General features: G+C 43.8%; 2 protein-coding genes across 3 annotated transcripts in view; one reads left to right on the top strand and one right to left on the bottom strand.

Annotated features, from left to right (window-relative positions):
• cadps2 (Ca++-dependent secretion activator 2) overlaps window positions 1-24,719 on the bottom strand; it is a 633,342-nt gene that overhangs the window by 490,653 nt on the left and 117,970 nt on the right. The gene's annotated exons all lie outside the window — the stretch shown is intronic.
• Window positions 1-24,719, top strand: part of LOC126407707 (metabotropic glutamate receptor 8-like) — a 212,319-nt gene that overhangs the window by 152,128 nt on the left and 35,472 nt on the right. The window contains exon 10 of the mRNA XM_050072857.1: window positions 23,363-23,502. Coding sequence (XP_049928814.1) covers window positions 23,363-23,502 — 140 coding nt within the window. The remainder of the gene's footprint in view (window positions 1-23,362; window positions 23,503-24,719) is intronic.

The raw sequence follows: 24,719 nt of genomic DNA, 5'->3' as shown, positions 1-24,719 counted from the left end.
GATTTCATCCTGGTACCTAACAGCAGTCAGGGTACTGTTGGCTCTGACATGGAGGTCTGTGCGACCCTCCAAGGATCTGCCTCCCCAGACCATCACTGACCCACCACCAAACCCGTCATGCTGGATGATGTCACAGGCAGCAGAACGTTCACCACGGCATCTCCAGATTCTTTCAGGCCTGTCACATGTGCTCAGTGTGAACCTGCTCTCATCTGTGAAGAGAACGGGGCGCCAGTGGTGGACCTGCCAGTTCTGGTGTTCTCTGGTGAATGATGGAGCTGCACGGTGCTGGGCTGTGAGCACAGGTCCCACTAGAGGACGTGGGGCCCTCATGCCACCCTCATGGAGTCTGTTTCTGACAGTGTGGTCAGAAACATGCACACCAGTAGCCTGCTGGAGGTCATATTGTAGGGCTCTGGCAGTGCTCCTCCTGTTCCTCCTCACACAAAGGAGCAGATACCGGTCCAGTACTTGAGTAACCGGATGCTCTTCTGATAGATATTTGTGCTTGATTTTCTTCACATCTTCATGCACATCTGGTCATGTGAGCTGAATACAAATTCCAACATCACTGACATTTTAATTGAGGAGGCGACTGACTGGAGTCATGAAGTTTCTGAGGTGTGATATGAACAGTGACGCTGAAGCACAAGGCGGAAAATGCAGGAAAAAGTCGAGCATGTCAGACGAAGACGTGAGAGAAGACATGAAGGATGATTCAAAAAGGAAAAGAAGATGACACAAAATGTGATTAGGCCTCCCGAAACTCTTCAGCGTCTTTGTTTTTGTTCTCCAGCTGTTGCTTTCCCTCCATCTCATCATCGCTCCCTCATTAACCCTTCGTTTATTTCTTCTCTTCATTCCATCTTCCTCCTCATCATCCTCTCTTACGGCAGTCCAGGTTCCGTCGACCTCCCGGCGGGCGAAGGCCTTTGTCAGCAGGAAGTGTGAGTGCTGACTCCGTCATCAGGGAATCCTCTTGCTCGTTATTAAACACCAAATATGGTCGCAGGGTTTTTATTTCCTCCTGTTTTCTTTCCCCCAGTTTCATTATTCGGAGCTCAGTGGGAGCTGCTGCAGTCTGATGATCCGTCTGCTTTCACATAACTTTAATAATCACAAAACATCAGCTGAGTATTAAACCTCACACTCCTCCTGATATGTGCTGAGACGTTAATTTCACAGATCCACTGTCACATGTCACAGAGAGCGAAAGAAGTATGTGTCTTTCTGTGGAGGTTTCTGTATGTGTGAGGGAGGAACTGTGGACGGGCTGCTGGTGATTTTTAATTTATTATGATGTCTTGTTTGGGTGGTTTTGTCTGTTACTCCTGTCAGTTGTTGTATGTATGTTTTCCTCCTGTTGGCTAATGCTATTACGGCACTTCAGACTGACGCAGCTACTGTACTGTTGAGTTGACTACTTGAAGGAAGTTTTTGAATAGACCAAAACAGATTGCAACAGGAAAAAAATCTCACATTTAAATGCAAATTGTGCCCAGTGAGAAAACAAGTTTGAACATCAGCCACATCAGCAACCGATTTGAAATGACAAATTGAGTTGAGGCGCCCGACCACTCTGAGATATCTGCAAATTAATGATCGCAAGATTTTTGTTTTATTTTTTAAAAAAAGGGAAGAAATAAACGTGAACTACTTCATTTTATTCTGTGTGGAGTGATTTTGAGCTGGCGCTTGTCAAGTGTGAATGTGCACAACACTGCACATAACTATCTCACAGTCACAGAAAAAGTACTCGTACTTACTTCGCTGAGCACCCCAGACGTCCCTCTCCCCAGCAATGCCAGCTTTTCTATCAAAGTAATATGAGTAATGTGGAAAGACAAAGATACTAACAGAAGATACTCAACTACAAGCTGCACCAATGGAACAAAATGGTATACACTTTCTTTCCTAAGTGGGTGTGGATGTCTCTCTGCCGCTTCCCCCCACCTCCTTTGGAAGTGTAGTAAATGTTGTTTAGGCACAAAAATCACTTGGTAATGGTTAGGAGATGATTTTTTTTTTTGGCTTAAATTACCTGCTTTTGGTGGACAGTCCCATCTGGAAACACAGAGATGCCTTGGTTAAAAACAGTAACTTTTTGTGGCACTATCTCGACAGGAAACACAGCAGTGTCGCAGTAAGAAATAGCCTCTTTTCATGGCACTATTTCAGCCAGAAATCACTGAAAAAAACACCCGTGTTTGTTGGCTGAAAAGCTGCCGGAAACACAGAAATGAGTTGATAAAAAAACAACAGGTAAAAACAACCGGTTTAAAAGACAGCAGTACTGTTTGGTCCGACAGCCCATTAGTCCGACGTCCCGTTGTTCCAGTATGTGATTATACTAGGCTATACTGTATTTGTGTACCATAGAGGATCAGCAAACACAACAAAAGTAGGCTACTGGTCGAGATACAAGTGTCATAGAGAGGAGAGAATGAAACACCATAACCTCCTGTTATTAACTCTGGGGTCCGGGTTGTGTGGGGAGCTCTCCGCGGTGCTGAACGGCTCCCGGCGGGCGTATTTCTGCCTTGATGGTGCGCCGCGACCGGCTCTGGGTCAGCTGGGAAAGGCTTGAGGCGAAGCAGGCTCACGGCTTATGTGTTTGCCACTTTCTTTTTCATTTTAACCCACACCATGATCTTTTCCTGACCCTAACCAAGTGGTTTTTGTGCCTAAACCTAACCAGACCTTAACCACAGGGCATCATGATGATTTCGGAACAACGGGACTTCGGAACAATGGGTTTAATATGGTTGGAACAATGGGCTGTCGGACCAGTGGACAGACCCCAGCTGGTGTACTTGTTGTCGGCCGATCTGGATTTCCCAGACACTGTGTCGGCGTCAGCGGTCTGGATTTTCCTGGAAGTGATGGTGGTGTTCATGATACCCATGGCCTTGGAAGAGATGCTGGCGTCAGGGTGGAGCTGCTTCAGCACCTTGTAGATGTAGATGGCGTCGCTCTTCTTCTTGGTTCTCCTCTTTTTCTTGCTGGTCTCACTGACACTCTTAGAGACCTCTTTCTTTGAGCCCTTCGTGTGCGCTTTGACGTTGGTTTCAGGCATCGTTATAGCTGGATGTTTTTCCAAAGTCTCTGTTTGAGACCAGCAAGCAACCGGTGCTGCTTGTTGGTCTGCAGCTTGGCAGGCATCTATGATGCTTATGAAATGTACAAATGTGGAAAATCTGTGGTTTGCAAAAACATACAGTACCATCATTTTCTTGTGGTGATTAGGGTTTAGCGAGCAGTGGATGTGAACCAGCTCAGTGAGACATGATGCCACTCGTGGTGTTGACAGGAAGTTAGAAGACCAAACAGCATGGATAGAGACCTTTCTGTTGTTGCTCAAACACTTAGGTCCATTAACAGTGTTTAGTCGTACCCTCCTGTCCCCAGTGTTACACCCTTGTGTGTCCGATTTCTTACGAGCTTACATAAAAAGCATAATTTTTGAATTTTCTCTTCACCTGCTGCGTGTGTCGTGTCTCTGTTCAAATATGTGAGCTGAACCTTCTTTCTCTGGTGGATTCAAGGGTGTTGGTAGGTTTCACAAAACCTTTGATAAAGCTCATTCTCCTTCTCTGGCTCCTGAACGATGGTATTTATCACCAAGGCTGTCATTTCTTTTCACGACTCGTTGAGGAGAATTTCACTTATTTAAACACACACGTTCCAGACAGGTCTACAGTTTCTTCACTCCTGCTGAAGGCCGAAGCTGAATGTGACTTTTTCTTTTCTTTCTCAAGGTGAGCGTGTTCTTTCATGCACCCAGGGACCATTTAATTACACAACACAATCACATCATATAACCTACAACAACCTGACAAATCTCCCAGTGAAAATAAAGTCAGTGAATAATTCATAACCAATGATGACAAGAGACATGAAGAGAAATATATATTTTTTTAAATAAAGGGAAATAATCCCCAGTCAAAGGGAGCATGATGAAGTCTCATTTAACTAACAGTCTGCTGGGATTTTAACCAGAACAATCATTTTAAATTGTTCTCCACTTTCTTTTAATTTGTTTTGGTTTCTTTGGAAAACTGTTTTCCTGTGACGATGATTCCAGCTGTGTGAGTTCAGATAGGAAAACAGGGTAAGAGGAGTTCATGAAATATTAAACTCATTTTGTTTAATTTCAGAAAAAGACTGATAATTACTGTTGATATTTCTCTTGCCTTTTAAATTCAGTATGATATACATTTTCAAAGCAGAACAGAGAGGCCCGATCACATTTCTTATTTTTCCTACTACCCCTCATCTCCGAGGGCCTCTTTGCCCCTCCAAACAGAGTTACAAAGGGCAGTGGTAGAAATCTTCCCCTATGAAATGGGACATCCCTCCGAGATGCGTCATCAGTATGCCAGTGTTTATGTAAACAGACACGACAAGTGTTTCTGGATATTACCAAAATGCCGTCTTTTGCAGTGGTGATTTCTTTTGTGTGGGCTACAGGCAGTCTTTTACACTTATGAGTCATTCACAACTTAAAATTCATGCTTTCAGTCAGCTCAGACGAGTCATAAAAAAGAACACCGCTTTATTACCAGGTCACAAGCAGTGCTCTGTAGGCTATCATTAGCAACCTGTGCTGCTACCCTGCCAGTGTGCAGTGATACTAGACAATAAGTTCCCACACCGACCTCGTCACATGTCCACGTTTGGTCATGGACTTTCCACGTCCACATATGACGTCCAAGGTACCCTGGGTGTGTTGGTTGTTGACGTTCTGGGACACCGTGTCGACTTCAGCCTGTTACATGATTGTCTGTTTTCAAAATACACTTCTGTTTTCACAGGAAATGTACAGTTTGCATACAGTCTCTTTCAAAATAAAAGCACTACGTCGGTACAACACCATGAATTACTGTTTTTTTCCTTCAACAACAAACTTAAACTCTGACTTCCGTTCACTTAATTTTCATTGCAGTCCCGCTATGTTTCCCCCTGATGCCGCTGGGCACCAGTACAATAACAATGACCAACCGTTTATCATGCGGATGTGAAAGAATGGCTTTTTTCGTTGGTGTCTGATGCCAGAAGTCACTGCTCAATTGATGGTTGTCAACAACTTTGAGTGAGACTGGGTTGTACAAGTGCAGAAACTTCACTGCTGGACTTAAGTTAAATTTCAAGCGCCATGTGCCATCCAACTGGGAAAATGCAACATATGAATATGTCAGAAAAAAAAATCAGCAGTAACAATGTAACGTTAGCTAGCTAGCTAATTAGCTACTGAGACATCATCACACCATCGGCAACTTCTTTTGTTATGTTTGTGACAAAGAAAAGCACTTTAATACATTGAAGAGACATTTAACTAATATAATGTGATGGTTACTGTAATTTCAAATCATTATTAATAAAGAAAATACATTTGGTTTTCTTTAGCCACTTGTGCAGCCATCTTGCTAATGATTTCTTATAACACATGGTTTGAAGTGTGCCTCTGAAAAACATCCGTTTGGAGGGCCATGTAGCCCAAACACTTCACCCAGACCCTCTATCTGACAAGATACTAGATGAAATGAAGGAGTAAGGGGTGTATTGGGATTGAGCTTTAATTTAATAGTTGATCCGTATTTTGTCTCATTTTCTCCAAAATAAATGGACCGGATGATTTAAATATGTGAAAACACTAAATAAAACAGTTTCACATTACAAATCAGTGTTTCTCCAACACTGTTTGGCACATCGCAGACAGCCCGTTTAACGAGCACCTGCTAATGTGTGCTCACCTTTTTTCTGTGAAAACTTAAGATCCAGACAATCAGGAGGTTTTTACCAGGAACTGAAGTTTTGCCGGCAAGCTGCGAGCGTTTAGACACACAGAGCCAGATTGGTGAGTTGATCCGAGGTGCCCAATTTTCCGCCTCGTAACGATCGATGAAAATGGATGGATGTCCATATGTCCATACGTCACACATAAGTACATACATACTATATATATATATGTATGTCCTATTCTTGTGAACTCATTATCTCAAGAACGCCTTAAGGGAATTCCTTCAAATTTGGCACAAATGTGCAGTTGGACTCAACAATGAACTGATTAAAATTTGGTGGTCACTGTGACCTCACAAATCAGTTTTTGATCATAACTCAAGAGTTTATACGCTGATTATGACAAAACTTCACACAAACATCTAACAGGATAAAATGATGAAGTGATGTAATTTTATGTCCCAAAGGTCAACTTCACTGTGACATCATAATGTTCTGCATTTTCTGGCCATTATTCAGCATCATATTTCAGGAACAGAAGGGGAGACATTTGGTCAGATACTGAATTGGTGACTCTAATCTTGGGTGTCCACCTTAAAACTGTGCTGAATGTATAGACCTTCTGTTCTGCCGGGGGGGCATCCATATTTGAAGCATTGTTAACTGTCATGGCTACATGTGAGTCTAGACAGACATGGATGGGAATTTTAACTGCAACTTGACTGGTTGCGATAATTCCCGTTTTATATAATTGTAAATTTAAATTTTGGGGGTTTCTGACTGTTGTCTGGACAAATCAAGACATTTGCAGATTGTCCCTGTGTCTGAACACGTCTTCACACTGTCAGCTTTGGTGATACTTCTGATGTCAGATAGAATCCTCTCCGGTTGCTTCACTCCACTGCGATCCTCCTGTAAATTACAATACTTCAGACAGGAGATCTTCCCTTATATCCCCATACGTCTCCTCCTCTCCTCCCCTCTTCCTCCTCCCTCCCTCCCTCCCAGCCTCCTACCTGCGGCCGGGGGATTCAATTTGAATAATTTTTCTATCTACCTGCTCAGCACAGAGAGAAACAGGACACAAATAAAACAGAGGGAGGAGGAGATTGAGCAGATTCTGGGGCTGATGTGTTGAGCTCTCAGGGATTCATCTCTCTGTGCCGGGCCTGATGGATGTGAGGAGCTGCTGGATGTTATTTCTGCAGGAGGAGGAGAGACATTAAACATTGAATCAGCGGTGAGTTTCACCCGCAGGGCTGAAACAGTAAATCTGTGCACAGTTAAAGTCGGGTTTGAGGGGCTGCACGTCCTGGTTTTTAAACATTTAACAGTTAGTCCGTTCAGTGAATTAAAGCGAACAGGGGCAGGAACGGGAAACATGTCACAGACAGGAAGATTAGTCAGTCATCTTTCAGATTAAATGACCTGATCGGCACAGATCGTGAGTGTCAATGTGTCACCGACACAGTGTCTGGGATGCCTTATGACGTCTCAACAGAAAGAAAGGCCTTCACACACTGAGTCACTTTTCAATCATGGGTCAATCATGTTTGCTCACTGAGTCCGAAACTTCTGTCCGTCATAAAAAAATTCTGAACAGGTTTGATTTTCTGCATTTTTCACATCCGTCAGAGCCTTTAGAGACGTTTGACCAATAATCAGTTAAGAAAATGTGGCAGTGGGACACGGCGGCAACAAGACAGAGGAACGGGGCGCACAGAACGACTCTTGTTATGTTTTCAGGTTGTCTCATTCCTGTGAGCGTGATATCTCAAGAACGTCCTGAGGGACTGTCTTCAAATTAGACACAAACGTCTACTTGGACTCAGCAATGAACTGATAAGTTCATATGTGACATCATAATCCATCCATCCATCAGTTTTCAACCGCTTGTCCGAAGCCAGGTCAAACATGTTCTGATGTGTTCTGACAGTTGGACGTGCCCAGAGCACCTCTACCAGGAGGCGCCCAGGAGGATCCTGATCAGATGCCTGAACCACCTCAACTGACCCCTTTCAATGCGAAGGAGCAGCGGCTCTACTCCGAGCTCCCTCCGGATGTCAGAGCTCCTCCCCCTATCTCTAAGGCTGAGCCCAGACACCCTACAGAGGAAACTCTTTTCAGCTGCTTGTATCTGCGATCTCATTCTTTCAGTCACCCAGAGCTCATGACCATAGGTGAGGGTTGGGACGTAGATGGACCAGGAAATCGAACGCTTTCCATCATACATCATAATGTTCTGCATAAAACACTTTTCTGGCCATATTGGTGACTCTAATCTTGAAACTGTGCTGATTGTATAGATCATCAGTGTGTGAAGCATCCATGTTTTCACTGACATGGATGGAAACTGTCAGAGAAACTTGACTGGTGTGTGGAGGTGTACAACGGCGGGGGCGGTAATTCGAGGTTCCTGTCTTATAAACCTGCTTCTGTCCTTGTTATGGTCATCGGATTTCAGAAAACTACCACTGTCGCCTCAAAACGGAAAAACAAAATACTAACAAACAAAAGAGAATTTTAAAAACGAACACAAAAACCTGCATTTTTCCTTTCTTGTGTACCGATGAAGGTTTCACTTGTTGGATCATCTGTAATTTAAAACAGAGTTGTTTGTCATCTGTAAAAATTCCACATTTGTGCTGAAACATCACGTCATCATTCATCATTTCTGCTATAAACATTCGTGATACTGTCAGTTTCTCTGAGGGAGTACTACTCCTCAGTACCTAAAGAGAACTCAACTGGACTCTGGGCACCAAAGATCAGCTTCAGTTTTTCATTTTATGGACTCAGTGCTGAGCTGAGGATGATGATTAATTAATCTGCAGCCTCAGAGAACGTCTCCTCAGAGGAGCTCCAGGTTGCAGCTTTTGCAGCAGCACACATGCATCATGACCGAGTCCTGGCTCAGCAGCATGTGGCTCATGTGTGGTTTGTGCCTGATTGAGCTCATTAAGGCCTCCACACACACACACACACACGCACACACACACACACACACACACACACACACACACACACACACACACACACACACACACACACGCTCATGCTACGCTGCTTTTGGGGCTTTCCTGCATGAATCTGTGAACAGCATGCTCGGTTGAACCTTTACATACATCAAACGTTGAAATAAATCAAACTCGAGCTGCTCCTCTGTTTTTTTTATGCTTCACTTCTCTGAACACGGGGCAGCGGAGGTTACCCATAATTCCATGTATGAAATGCAGCAAATCCAGGACGAAGCGAGGGCTCTGTGGCGACGGCGGCCGGGGGGCTAATCGCTAACTCACCCGTGTTCTCCTCGCCCGTGTGCTTATTTTTAGAGGAGCGTCGAGAGGCTAATCGAGACGCTTGTGCTAATGTTAGTGCTCGCTGTGCTAAAGCCGTCCTATTGTAATGTCCTGTTTGAACACGATCAGCAGAGCAGGGAGGGAGGGTGGGGGGGACATCAGGGAGATTCCCCCATGATTCATTTGGACAGCGGATGCTTACTAAGAGGCGATAAAAGCTTGTTGTTGCCGCTTTTAAAAGGGATGCAGCGTGACTGACCCTGTGGAGCTGCAGGAGAGAGGAGAGACCCTTTACAGTGAGAGGGGAGGGGGGAGGAGGGGGAGGAGATACTGTAGGTGAGTGAAGTGATGAATATGTGAGGAGCTCATCTCCCGCTGTGACTTCACTTCAAATACGCAGCTTTTTATAAACTGCTGAGCAAAGCAGGAAGAGGAAACAACCAGAGAGAGTTCAGCTGTTTGTTCCTGCACTGTATGTGCCTCAGGATTAAAGGAGCAGTTCAACATTTTTGGGAAATTGGAGCTCCTTCTCCTTTGCTTTTTTTCTAAATGAAACAACTTGACTTTTAAGGGTATTTTCTGGGGGGGTTACAAGATCACATAGTGATAACAGATTTATCCTGGTGTCTGGATCCCCTCTGTTCAGTATACTTGTTTCTGTCTGCACAGCAGCCTAAATATAAAGGTTGTGAGGTAGATGTTGGTGGGTGCATATGGCTAAGTTGAAAGCAGCTTAAATGAAAAAGGTAGCTGCAGAGATGGATTATGTCCTCAAACAGCCGTGTCAATTTAAAGGACAGTTTTCACTGTGAAATCGGCATGCGTCTACAGCGTTCCACTGCTGTCACTGAATGAGTTCCCTCTGAGCCGTAAAGCTCTAAAAGAGTCTGAGAAGTTCAAAGAACATTCAGGACGCCCAGGCCTAACAATGCCACTGATTCCACACCACTGAAGTTGGGTCCCTTTTTGGAACTTAACTCTTCCGCCGTGAGCCGGTAATAATTTGGCTTTCAGCCATGCTTGTTGTTGCTGTCCATAACAGCATAACGTCAACATGTCCACAAGTAGAAATACTGCCAATGTTACAATCTGAATTTTTCATATGACATTTAATATTATGGCAGTATTATCTGATAGACTGGAAATCCAGACCCAAATCTAGAAAGATTTAGGGTCTGGCCATGAGTAATGCAAATGGCCCAACTCGAGGGGCGGCACCAAGCATGCATTTGTAAATATCACTGCACGCAATTGGATAACACCACGACCAATCAAAACAATACACGGGGTGACGTATCCAGAGCTTAACTACCAGTGCAGCTAACTGGTAGATTAGACTCTTGCCGTATTCGGTCGGCAAAACGGCAAAAACGTCCTTCTTGCAAAGGAAAGACTCAAGCGCCGTCTTCTGTTCCTCTTTTAGAGAAAAAGCCAAGTCTAACTCGTTCATTGTAGCGGACAAAGCCGTTTCAAACAACTGGTGTTCATCCGTAGCCATCATGCAATGTTTACTGACTGATTCCGGACTTCGTCGTCGCAGCACTGTCATAATATTTAGCTCGCCTCTGGCCCGCCTATATCAGATACACCGATGTGATTGGTGCAGCTCGGCTACAAGGGCATGGGTAATGAGCATCATTACTGATTGCCAGAGTGACTCGCTGAGCAAATTCAAATTGTGCTCTCGCGAGAACTCTGGATTTCCAGGGTAATAATCTGAGGGTGGATGCTACACTTCCATGATGCTGCCGTCCCAATATCAGCAGTAACTGCTGTATGAGTGCAAAGCCATGGCAATGAGCCAGTGGGATAAACACATGCACTCATATGCATGCACCTGACTGGCTTTCCACAACAAACCACAGAGAAGCTCAGGCTAGATTACACACAGATAGAGAGAGCGTGACTTCAGTCTCTGCACAGGACGCCATTACTCCAATATATCTTTCCATAGCAAAGAGTTGTTTGCTGCCATATTCATGCTCTGAATGTTGCATACAAAAACTCTAAGACAGTTTAAAGTAGCTCAATTTTTGGGTGAGAAATATGCCAACCTAGACTTGGATGGAAGGCAGAACAGATTTTCTTTAATTGAACCAGCTTAATATGAATGTTCTCTCAACAACTTTTTAATATACGTAAATGCAAATAATAACATGAAGTTGTGCGTGTTCACCACATTCTCACTCCGACCTCGTCACATATAGATGTTTGGTCATGGACTTTCCACGTCCACATACGACGTCCAAGGTACCCTGGGTGTGTTGGTTGTTGATGTTCTGGGACACCATGTCAAGTTCTGCCTGTTACATGCATTGTTTGTTTTTAAAATACACACAACAAACAACATGGTTAGGTTTAGGAGAAAGAACAGGGTTCGGCTTTAGAACCTTACGGGATGCGAACACTACTCTTTCAGGTAAAAGTCAGTGTTTGTTGGACCCATACACCTTCCCCTCTGCCCGCCCCAGTTGGACTTTTGCCACTTTAACTTTTGTCCTTGACCCGCCGTGTTTCCCCCGACACCGCCGGGCGCCATTAAACTATAACCCCAACCGGTCGTGTGTCATGGTGACGTAAAAGGACGCCTTTTTTGTTAGTGTCTGATGCCGCAAGTCACAGCCCAAGCGCAGGATTTTGACGACTTTGGAGTGAGACTGGGCTGTCATATTCATTTTAGCGCACAATAACATGTAGTTTCTTCAAGCATCTTTGTGAGTTTGTTTTAAAACCACAAGCGTCCTCCAGGTTACCTTCAGTGTGTACAGCTTTCAGTTCTTCGTGCTGTTTTGAAGAGTTTCATCCATCAGTCTTTAATTGACACAAAATCACCATCAGCAGCCTCCTTCAGTGATCGAACATTACTAAAATTCTGACATGGCAACAATCTCAAGAGCAGATGTCAGTGTTTCTTCAGATTAGTCGAGATTGAGTGAAAAAAAAAATTCATGTGTGATCACATTTCAAAGGCACGATGGGCGATAACGTTGAGGTAATCAGGTGTAAAATCAAAAGTGATCAAAACTCTGTGATTGAAATCAACAGAACAACTAAACGGCCAAATGAGGAGTGAAGGAACCTGAATAAGCTGCAGCGAGAGCGAGCATGCAGAGGTAAGAGCAGAGAGTGTATGTGGAGGTATTATCACACAGACGAATGGACGAGCTGCCAGGCTGCAGCTCTGACCGCCCACGCCGACCGCCAAGGTCTCCAGGAAACAATCGATACAAGAGGCCTGGTTCAATAAAACTCTGAGGGCTCACTCCGCTGTGTTTCACAGCAACACACACTTCCTGTCAGCGTGGTGAAGAAGAGCTGCTGCTGCTGTCGGATCCATTCAGGTCAAACAGGTGGATTAATGGAGCATCGGGTCTCTTTCTGCTCTGATTTGATGACAAACTGCAGCTGTGACATCACCGGCGGCAGCAAAATATCGACAGTCTGGAAATAAAGTTCACAGCCAGTCAGAACTTCAATCAACTCCTTGAATGAGTATTTATGGTTAAAATCCCAGGGGAGAGTTTCAGTGGAAACAGAGATGTGTCAGTAAGAGAGGAAGTCATAAACTGTAACTCTTGGTGTTCCTCTAACAGACCTACCAGCTGTCTCTAAGAGTGTCGATGTGCGTCCATCAGACTGACGCTACAGAGAAAGATATCTCGACAACTACAGGACTGATTCCCATGCGATCTATTATGGATATTTGTTGCTCTCAGATGACGAATCCAACCAGTTTTCAAGACCTTCTGACTAAAGGTCTTCATGTCCACTTGGCACCCACTAATCAAGACTTGACCTGAGACCCAAGCTATAGATAGGACTTGATCCCTTGATCCAAACCCATGGAAAACCTACCCAAACTCAAGGTGCATAAATTACCTTAAAACCTCAATTAAAAGCTAAATCCCATTTAAACACAGAGTCCCTCATACTAGCTGAGTGTGGCAACAAAGTTTGACAAATAAGTCACTCTTAATTAGTTGCAAGGTCTGGTTGCTGAAGCACTTCATTTGTGTCTAAGTTCTTTGGATATAAAACCTCTTACAGCCGAATGAGTTGACTATCTGCTCAGCTTACGTTAGTTAGCTGCTTACATCGCTCATACAAATGTAAATGTTTAAACTTTTGTCAATATGCTTCATATATTTAGCTTGGTTAGATTCTTCAAAATGTTATAATTCAGTTCACTTTACTGAGACCATGACCATGAAAGAAACTTTAATTTATTCAAATTTACTCGTGGTTTAAATCACCAGTTTCATCAGGATACGATATTATATCAATTCTCTGGACAACTGTACGATATTAACTGATATTACAAAGTCTGCCATGATACAATTTTGATTTGATGCAATTAAGGGGCCAATTGTTTTTTGTTAGTCACATATTATTAGCTTAAGCATGTTTACATTGCATAAATTAGCTTAGCGGCTAGTGGACGTTTTTCCTGTACTCATATCTTAATAAATGACATGTAACATTATTATTATTTTTCTTACTCACCGTTGGATAAAGTCACTGCACACCTGACAGAACAGCTCGGTTGAATTTCAGCCTGCGTGCACATTTTTTCAGCCGAACATTGTTGAAACAGAGTAGTTAATGTTACTGTAGTGAGAAGTTAGCGGAGTGAGGTGATGACCGGGCAGGTAACATGTGTCATGTATTATCTTGTGATAGCATTGTTTGCATACACCATGTGCTCTGTCTGTTGACTTTATTTTGATGGGTACACCATGCGGCCAATCGCATGCGAGGACATTCTAGGATCATACCATTATGTGAAAGAAGGAAGGGGACAGATGCTCCAAAGACAGCGAGTGTAGTGGTACAGGCCAGGTACACACAGTGTGACAGAGAGATGGGGGAGCCGGATTTAAATGCAAGCACGTCAATGATACTGGAGACTGAAAAGCTGAGTACAGAATTTGTAAAATGAAAATATCCATCAGAACACGGTCAACAACAAAGCTGCACAGACATCTAAGAATCGCCCACTCGGTTGGCCACTGGAGGAGAGAGAGCACTGTGGAATTATTTTTTTTTTTTGTAATGAACTAATGCATAATAAAGAGGTTTTTATGAAAACACTGAATGAGAAATTGCTTACCAACACACAAACTGTTCATAATTGCTGAATTAGGCTAAAATCGAAGGCTCCGAGTGATACTAAATGAAGAGCAATTTGGGAGCCGTAAGAGCCGGCCCATCGAAAGGTGCGGACACACCAAACCGACATCAAAGAACTAGCGGCGACGTAAACCAACTGCTGTGTCGTCTACGTCGTCTCACGTCGCCCTGTGTCAGTTGCATTTGAACACACTACACGGACTACATCCGACGGCCAAGTAGCACGTACGTTCTGCGCCTGCGTGAGAGAGAGCGGAGTGAGAGAGTGGTACATCCTGTCAGCCGAGGGGTTTCCTATCTGTGCAGCCGAGCACCGCAGCACCTCCACGGACTATTACATCCAGACGGTCCCGGTGTTTCCTCCGCAGGCTCCACTTCACTCAGCTGCCCGATAAACCCGCTGCTTCTTCCCACTTTAACCTGAATAACAAACCAGGGCTCGGTGCTCCGGTTGGATCCAAACGGAGAGCCGGGGCTAGCTCAGAGACTAGCGGAGGCTAACTGGCTGTGCTTCCCTCCGGTCATGCTGCGGCTAACGCTCCGCTAGCCGCTCCCAGCTAGCTCCGGTTTGTTATTCAGGTTAAAGTGTGAAGAAGCAGCGGGTCTGTGGGGCAGCTGAGTGAAGTGGAGCCTGAGGAGGAAGCACCGGTTAGCCCCGGTTTCACTGCAGGCAGATTCACTCGCTACAGGGGCGAGGAAATAAAACCTGAACAGCCAATCAGAGTGATCTCTCTCACCGACAAGCTCCGCCGCCAATTCAACATGCTCAATCGGCCGAAAAGCCGCCGACGCCAAAGTGCCGACGGTGCGGGACACACCCCAAAAACTAGGCCGACAGACTTTGGTCGACGGCCGACCGTCAGCTTGGTGTGTCAGGACCTTAAAAGGGAGCCAAGCCAAAAGAGCCGAATCTTTGAAAAGAGCCGGACTTCCCATCACTACCGAGTAGATCGGGAGGGGTGGTGTATGGGATCGTTTTGAAAGAGACTGTATGTAAACGTAAAATTTCCTGTGAACACAGAAGTGTATCTCAAAAGAAGAGAACTTGACACAGTGTCTAGAACGCCAACAACCAACACACCCAGGGTACCTTGCACGTCGTATTCCTGTGTATATTTCACCCCAGGACAGCAGGTGGCCATATGACAAACTTAAACAGCCTTTTTGGCTCTGTGACAGTCAATGTGTAATATGATGCATTTTTCTTAATATTTGGAGTACAGAAACAATACTGAAATCATTAGAGAGCTAAGAATCTCCCCTTCCCATCAGTGTATAAAATTCAAAATGAATTTCAGGGTCAATGTGAGTGAAAATGATCGAGCAGGTCACAAGTGAGCTTAAACACGAATCAAACTGTTTGGTTCTTTAAGACACGTAAAGATCTCTTGATCCTGGACGCCTGTTTTTGGTTCCACGAAGCAGATTGATTGTTTGTGGTTGGTATTATTGTGTTTAACGACAAAAGCTGCAGCATGTGTCATGACAGTCATCACGATTAAGTTGTTTGGAAATAATGTGGAGCAAAGACGTTAATTCTGTATCAACACGGATTCTCTGGAGTGAATTGAAGTGAATTGAAGTGATGTGATGTGGGGGATGGAGAGGACGAGGTGGTGGTGATGGCTGGGGGAAGGGGGCTCTACATCCTGAGGCGAGTTTTGGTGATTCATCGCCACGTTGATGTGATTTGTGATGCTTTTATTCATGTTGAAGAAGGAAATCGGGGCAGGACAGAATCAAACCGGCGCCCACTCACTTCATTATAAATCTCTTTCTTTTTTTTTCTTGTTGTTGTTTTGCTCTTTAGCTTCAATCTGCTTCTCTTCCTTTCGGCTTCAGCGGCTCCAAACTAATCTGCTTCCAGTTCAAGACTCTGCTGTCCTCTGTGTTAAATTTGCCCCTCGGCGAGGAGTACAGCACTACTGTAAGATAACAACACAATACAGTGAATACAGCAGCTGGAAGAGAAAGAGACTGAGTCTGAAAACAAAACACAGAGTTTAGGAGGATTAACTGAACATCTGAGTGTTTGAAATTTGAGGCCTTAATTTTGTCATTGGGAAGAATGGAGAAACAAATTATATCATCATGAACAACCTCCCGGCACAGTTTGAACAATCGGGTTTCAGTCCGTCTTGAATGCTTGGATGTATTTACACTTTGATTATTTGAGCTTTGATAGAAATGGTGTGAAAGGTGTCTTTGATTAAGGTTCAGGCAAGTTTGTTAATGTCATGCTGAAATTCATGTGAAATCATGTCAGCAATCGTCAGCAATCGTGTCTCATACCTTAGTGGCAAAATAGCTTGAGTTGCACTGACACTGACCAAATTGACACACTTATGTTGGCTTGGTTTGGCTTAGCTTGACTTGGTTTGGCTTGGTTTGGTTTGGCCCAGTATGGCAGGGATTTGCGTTTCCATTAAAACAGGGCTACCTGCTTGAAGGAATGCTTCATGACGGCTGGTCTTAAGTGATGATATTTCAAAGCAAAAGGTTGATTCACAGCTAAAGTCCCCGTTATTTTTGTTGCATGTGTTTATCCACAGCAGGGCAGGTAAAAGAAGTTTACATGTTGGAGGTGAGCTGTTTGTCTGCAGCTCTTCATCAACATCTCGCTGTGGCTGGTTCTGCTTTTACTCTTCCTCCCTGCAGTATCAGTAGACGACTTTTTATTGCGCCACTAACAAAGTTCTGTTAACGTGCTGACAAACACTAGTCATTTCCCATAGATTCTTCACAATAAAAGTCCACTGTATTTTATGTAAAAGCTTTGTAAAGCAGCAAAATAGGGAAATGTTGAGTTTTCATCAGCAGAAATTTAACGAGACTCTTGCGGCTGGTGGCGAACATGAAACAGTAAAATAAAGCAGATATTAAAGTAAAAACAGGACGCAGGAGAGAAACTAAACTCCAGACCACAGAGATTCACTTAGAAGCTACAGACAGCTGAACACACAGACTTTTAAGAACACCTTTCTCTCTGGTCTCCCGCAGACAGAGGGGAGGAGAGTCTCGCAGCACACAGGCTCGTTACTTTTGGTCCTGCTCCAGAGAAGCCAGAGGTGTACATCTCTGGCACAGCTCGACGTGGCTCAGCATGCCTTAACTGGTGATGGAAAGACAAATCGGCATGGCATGGTTTGACTCGGCCCGGCCAGAAGTGGTAATAGAAAAAGGGTATTATATGACTATCCCCAATACAACATTTCTAACCCTCGGCCCCAAAATTAAATATATTACCAACGTTTGGCACCAAAACATGTATTACCGTTGTAATGGTCGGCCCCAAAATGACGTGAATACCGTTCTAACAGTCAGCCCCAAAAGAGATATATAACATTGGAATGGTCAGCCCCAAAATGACATACATCACCCAGGGCATAAAATTAACATTTTACCTCATCTGCCATTGGCTAGTGACCTCCAAAAACATTTTACCTCATCTGCCATTGGCTAGTGACCTCCAAAAATTTACTGGCCAAACATATTTTTCAACAGCCAAATAAAAAAATTGTGCCTTATTTGACGAAAAATGCCAAATAAAAAAATTGTGCCTTATTTGACGAAAAATAATTACCTTACGTTTTTAGTATGAAAATTTCAACTTTAGGAAAATCCAACCCTGTCCTCTGTGTTTCTTTGGTGTGCTTGCGGCAAAGGCTGCAGCTCATCATGTTGGTGTGGGGGTCGTAGGTCAGCCATGACCGCGGCTGGCCTCGTCTAGTTTCTGTTTTTCAATAAAATGCCATGCAACATTTGTACTCTGTTTAACTGTCTGTTCTTCTTGTCCAAGTCCAACATGTTCATCTTCGTTGTTCCTCTTTTCTGGCGGTGGCTTCACGGCAGAAGTGTGTCACCACATCTTGCTCAGAAGTTACCATAGAATGCCCGGGAAACAAGTTCCGGTAGCTGACATCATGCGCTCCCGGCACATGTACAATAAGCCGTGAGGGTCAAAATAGTCTGACACAGCCAGAGGCCGTCCTGGCTAGTTTTACGCCCTGGGCGAACCATCCCTCGGCACCCCCCGACCGAGGGCCGTTACCTGCCACAAAGAGAGAGATGCGAACGGCTCGTTTCTCCTCTGACACACCACATACCTGTGTGCCGCCACGGCTCGGTTGTGCAGGTACTACTGGGCAGTCATGACACCAACAAAAGAGGAAATTACTGGACCTGGAGTCGGACTTCTCTGTCACCGGTAAGCCGTTATCTTGCGCCGCAGAGCACTATGAGCCTCCGCCGTATTCCTGTCTGTGACCCCCGTTCAACGCACAACCGCCAGGATTCGCCTTTCCTTTCTGCTGCTGGTTGAAACGTGATAATAGGAGCGCCCCAGCGCCCACTCCACTAACTTGACGTGGAAATGAGCGGTAGTCTGGCGAGTTTTGGGGGTTTTTTGGGGGGTTTTTTGGAGGGCGCTCGTGCACCCTCACATAGATTACGCCCTGGGCGGTCGCCCACATTGCCCAGCAAAAACCGTCCCTGGACACAGCTGGCAGAAATGGTTGAAGCACATAAAAAACCCACATGCAATTCAAAATTTTCCATCGGCCACTGGCGGGTGTGTGTTTTTGTTTTACACGCCAGACTCATTTTTTACCCGCCATTGGGGCTTGGCGGGTGTTAATTTTACGCCCTGACATCACCGTTCTAATGGCCCACACCAAACCGACATAAATGCCATTCTTATGGTTGGCCCCAAAATTACATACATCACCGTTCTAACGGTCAGTCCCAAAACATCACATATTACAGTTCTTGTGGTAACAGTTTTGAATGCGTCCTAAACATAATGAAATTATTGCAGTTCCACTTCAGAACTACTTGGTTTGGTGAAGGCAACAAAACGACATGTTTAGGTTTAGAAAAAAAAACATCATGGTTTGGCATTAATAATTACTTTTGTCAACATAATGTGACATGTGTCACGTGACGTAAGTCAAATACATCATTAGCATAGCATGCTACATTTACCTGGCATACCAGTCTATGTTGTATCAAACAAGTCAATGCTGACTTTGGGACATTAACACCGGTCTCCTGGGTGAAAGTCCTGTGCTTGTTTGACCCATCCACCTACGCAACCGCCCAGCCTATAGGGGCTTTTAGATATTTTTACATTAGATGGACTTTGTAGCTTTTTATGCTACGTCATGTCACTTCCTACTCTACTGCTGTAATAATTACTACAGCCACTAGAGGGCACCTCCCTACTACAAAGGTAGAATGGGTTGTAATAAGCTGCTCGCACAGTCGACTCGGGGTGTGTTTTTTAGTGAGACCAGGCTGTGAAAATCTGCAAAGACTGAAAATGAAAGGGGGTTATTATCACATGGAGATTCACAAATAAACTACATGAAGTATTGTTAATCACCATGGGGGATAAAGGATCTTATCCTGTGAAGAGAGGCCTCTTTAAATGATAATATGTAGGTGTCAAAGCTCAGAGTATTATTATTATTATACATGTTTCCAAAGTGTGTGGCAGTTTTAACATCAATGCTCATGAAAAATTACGATGGAAACTAGAACATTAGAGTCTGACTGAAGTCACAGGTTGAGATGAAAATGTTTTTGCCTTTCAGGAGTTTGTTTTTAATTATTATTATTATTATTACACTGGAGGCTAAAGTGTGAACCGTGTCGACCAGCATGGGATTTATCTTGGCAGGGACTGAGTCAATAAGGCAACAAGATGTTAGTGTGGTTGTTTTGGTGACGCGCTGGCGAGCAAAGTGTGATAAGATGACTCAAACCTGCCGCGCCAGGAAAAGATGAGAGAAAATAACAGCTTACTGCTTTAAAAGACAACACAGATGGATACAAAAACAATACTTTGTTCAAACCCACGCTGGCAACATCAAGTAGAGCCGTAACAGAGAACAGTGGCTGTGGTCAGTTCAGAGTTGTGTTAGAACGACATCAATCATCATGAGTTTTCACTAAATGAAGAAAAATCACACAAGGGTGGCTGTGGTTGCTCCAGAGGTGACCTTGTGGTAGAAGTCACCTAATGAGTGTTAAATAGGAAGTTCTTAAACACCTCCCGCTGTATGATTTATTTCAGTTTGTTCTGACACCCATTGATTCTCTAAAAAACACATGTTGGTTCTTGCACTTTTCATCTCTCACCTCCATTGGTTGGGGTAACTGTTTGTCTCGCATCTCACGTTTTTATGCCTCCACACCAGCAACATCATAATGCTCTTTGGGTTGTCTGTCCATATGTATGTGATATCTCAAGAAGGCCTCTGGGGAATTTCTTCAAATTTGGCACAAACGGTCAATTGGACTCAAAAATTGAAGTGATCAAAATTTGGTAGTCAAAGGTCAAAATTACTGTGATGTCACAAAACATTAACTCAACAATGCTAAAGGAACACTGCTTCACTGCTTGTGGGAATGTAGTTTTTGGAAGGCGGTTCCTGACATGGTTAAACAAATAACAAAATCCCTTTTTGGCCAAAACTGTGCATCTTAGGTATTTATCCAAAGGATTTTATTACTAAGAGTAGTGACCGTGCACTAAAAGACTCGTGTCTCTTACATGCTAAAAGAGCAAAGATGAAAGATGTGAACACACCAAGTATGAATCAATAGATTAAGGATTTATGAATACGTGTTGCTGCAGAAAAACTGACATATATTATTAAAGGAAAGCTGGCAGTGTTTGAAAATATCTGTGGGAGCCTCATGGACTTTTTGAAAGTGTTGATAGTGTTTAATAAAACCAAAGACTGGAGTGGGGCAGGGCAACTGAATAAGGATTATAGAGTGTAGCATGTAATACATGATTACTGTTCACCACCGTAACATTTGTTTACTCATCGCTGTTTTTCTTTGTTTTTTCTTTTCCTTGTCTGCCTTTTCATTTGATGGTTTACCATATTTGCTGCCAAGACTGACTTTATTTATATGTGATATCTTTTATGATTGAAAACCCCAATAAAAGCATTGTTAAAAAAGATATGCTAATCATGATAACATTTCACATAAAATGATAAAGTGATGATATTTTACATTCAAAAGGTGAACTTCCCTGGGACATCATAATCTACTGCGCCATTGCTGCGTCCGAAATCTCATACTCTGCACTTCATACAAAATATATGCACTGTCGTCAGCATGCTTTTGTGTAAATAAAGTCATAAGTATCCTCTCGAACACAATAAGTTGTAATAACCACGGCACTTCCTGAGAGCCTTCTTGCCAACTAGAGACGAATGACGCTAGAGACGATAAGTAACGCATGCCAGCCTCAGTCCTACTGGTCTCTGCAAGATGATGACAGGTTTTTTTGTTTACTTTTGTTCAGTAGGATTAACCTTACTCCACAGGTGAACTCGTTGTGTGACGTTATATCCAAGACATCTGTGTCACCAGATAATGCTTCTCAGGGCTATATCGAAGGTAATTAGACTAGCTGGAGTTTCTTGAACATGTTTTGACTGATGGGGAGTTGCAGGCTTTAAACCCTCTGTGGATGCAAACCATTGAGGTATTAAGAGGCCTGGATACAGCATTAGTGGCAGCCCCCCTGTTCATTCTTAGGAAAGTTGTACAGTGGCACATGGCACTAAAAAAGCTCTATTTCCACGATATGACATTACATTGGGCCCACAGAGCAGGCGCACTACAGACTTATGGCCGCCGACCATGGCCGAGCACGCCAGAGTGGCTGACTTCCTGTTTAGCACTACGCTAACTTAAATGGGGGGAACGAAGTAATCTTGAAGCTCTTTTAGACCCTCCAAATGTTATCGGACCTAATTGATTAAATCGTGGTAGTGTAATGAGTCATTTCGCGGGATTGTGACATTCAAAAAAATGTAACCACTGATTTCAAGACTTCTCTTTTTAAATGTAAGACAATGGGAGAAGTATTTTTGGGCCCAATGGCATCAACTGACAGACCCCAGAAATTGCAGTACAACTGTTTGGCCACTACAAAAACTGGCTTCAAAGCCCAGCACGTGTCCTGGGGGCCTGGTGCGAACCTTCACAGAGTCGTTCACTTCACGTGTTAGCTCTGAGTTTCAGAGTCTTCAGGGTCACATGTGAGTTGTTGACCCACCCGGCCATCATGCGGGTCGTTAGGGTTAGATGGGTCCAGGTGTGAATGCATGTTAAGCTGTCTGGGGAGGATCTCAAGGCTGCATTGTAGGTGGGTGATAACTGGCGTCGTAGGCATAGATGACACTTTATGTGTGCACCAGATTTTGTGGCTCAGCATCCCAATAGTTCTTGAGATGTTTCATTTTGGATCAAAGTGGTGGAGTGACCGACTGACATCCCTGGAGCCACGCCACGAGCATGGCCAACAGAAGTCCAAACCATTTTGTACCCATAGCAAAGCTCAATAATAATGTACTATCATACATTCTTAAAGGTAACCCCATCACAATACTTCATGTAGAGTTTCCCAAATTGCACATCAGGCAGCAGACTCGTGACAAAAATTATTTACCTCTAGAGGCATTTATCACTTACTGACGTTACAGAGCTGCCTCTGTTGTTGTGGGATATTTATGCCAGCGTAGTGTCCAGTGTTTGCATACTGTTATATTTCACCAGAAACAGTAAGCACTTAAAATACTGCTGGTTTCAGACAACACCTCACACACTGCTTCAGCCTACACAGCATGTTAGTATGGAATTTTGGTTGCAGCCAGTAACTCAGGAACAGAAAGGGAGACATTTGGTCAGAGACTGAATTGGTGACTCTAATCTTTGGTGTCGACCTTGGCGCTGAGCTGATTGTATAGATCCTCTGTGCTGTCGGGTTGCAGATTTGTGTGAAGATTCATGTTTTAGAATTTGTTGCTTCTTGGCAGCAACATCCAGATCTGAAGCATTGCCTGCTGTCATATGAGTTTGGACAGACATGGATATAAACAGTGACTTGACTGGGCCAACAGCCACGAGGTGGTAACTCTAGTCTTGAAACTGTAGAGGAAGGAGCACGTGGAGTGACATGACCAGGAGCCAATCAGTAAGCTATGATTCAGATAAATGGTCCAGCAGCACTGCACGTCTGGCACAGTAAGTGTGTGTGATATAAAACCTGTTTAGAGTATTACTGCCCAGCCCGGGTGGATGCAGGTCTGGTGATTTAAAGTGTCCCGACTAACAGAGGGAGAGATTTGCCACCATCATCTGACCTTTTTTTCTTTGTGTTTCTACAGGAAGTGCCGGAACTCCAGTCATTTTCAACGAGAATGGCGATGCTCCTGGACGCTACGACATCTTCCAATATCAGATCAACAACAGGTCAATGGCAGAGTACAAGGTCATTGGACACTGGACCAATCAGCTGCATCTAAACGTAAGGATTTACAACTTGACTCTTGACCAGCGGGGGGGACAACTCTGTGGTCCCACTGTTGCTTTTATCAAGAATGAGGAAAAATATAATGACTATGTTTACATGCACAAAATGTTCAGGTTTTTGTCCTTATTCCAAAAAAGACAATATTCCTATTGAGCTATTACTCAATGCATGAGCTGACGACGAGAATCCATCAGTACACCTTAAATGTCACTGTGACAACTTTGACCATCGCTTTAGTTTTTTTTTTCATACACTTTTAGTTATGAGTGGATCTGCGAGCGTTTATATATATTAATTTCGACAGGATTATGTGAGCAGCATATATTCTAATCCTCACCGGAGAAAAAAAAAAAGCATCACAGAGCGTCGTTCCTGTGGGCTACAGCAACACTAAACCCCTGAGCTTGCCTGAGAAGGACTAAATGCACAAAGCTGCTATTTTTAAATATCCCATGGAGAGAGACTCTCACTGCAGCCTGTTCTATTTTGTTCTGAAAATGTGGGCATGCTGTGTCACCGCTGATGAAGGGTTACTGTTGGTTCCAATGGTACCATACTGAAAGTGTTTGGTGGATACGGGGCTATAGTATATAGTATATTTTGAGAAACAAGCTGAGGGCTGCTTAAAATCATTCCACAGTCAACGATTGGCCCAGGGCCGGATTTTGGACATGCTTGGTTTACTCCAACAATACTTAAACATAATGAATCCACATTGTCTCTATGTGAGAGTCCATTATTGTCTTTATGTGGACATCTGTGAGGACATTCTGTCCACTGACCAAACAAACACATGTCAGCTGTGTTTAAATCCTCCTCCATGCGTCTGCAGTCAGTTTATCCCATGGTGCAATTAGTGTCACCTGTCAGTTAACAGAAGCCCTGCTCCTATGGTTACCTGCAGTTTAACATACCTTGAACTCTGATGTAGACAGATAATTAAAGGGAAATTTCGGTTTATTTCAACCTGTCTCCTATCGTCCTAAATTTGTTTCAAGTGACCAGTGACATAGAAATAATAGTTAGCATGTTAGCCGTTAGCCTAGATACAGCCGGGGCACATAGTAGCGTCAGACCTGTTAAAACGTAAGTGAACGGGCAACCTTCAAGTGCAAAGTTAGTCCACTAAACAAGCTTTTTTTCCACAAAGACCGCCTCATATCGTTAGGATAAATGTCAGAGAACATATAGAAAACCACATGTAAACGTGT

The sequence above is a fragment of the Epinephelus moara genome, chromosome 20 (genome assembly GCF_006386435.1).
Source record: "Epinephelus moara isolate mb chromosome 20, YSFRI_EMoa_1.0, whole genome shotgun sequence".
Lineage (NCBI taxonomy): Eukaryota > Metazoa > Chordata > Actinopteri > Perciformes > Serranidae > Epinephelus > Epinephelus moara.
Note: the sequence above shows the minus strand (reverse complement) of the source record. Positions and strands in the feature narration are given on the sequence as shown.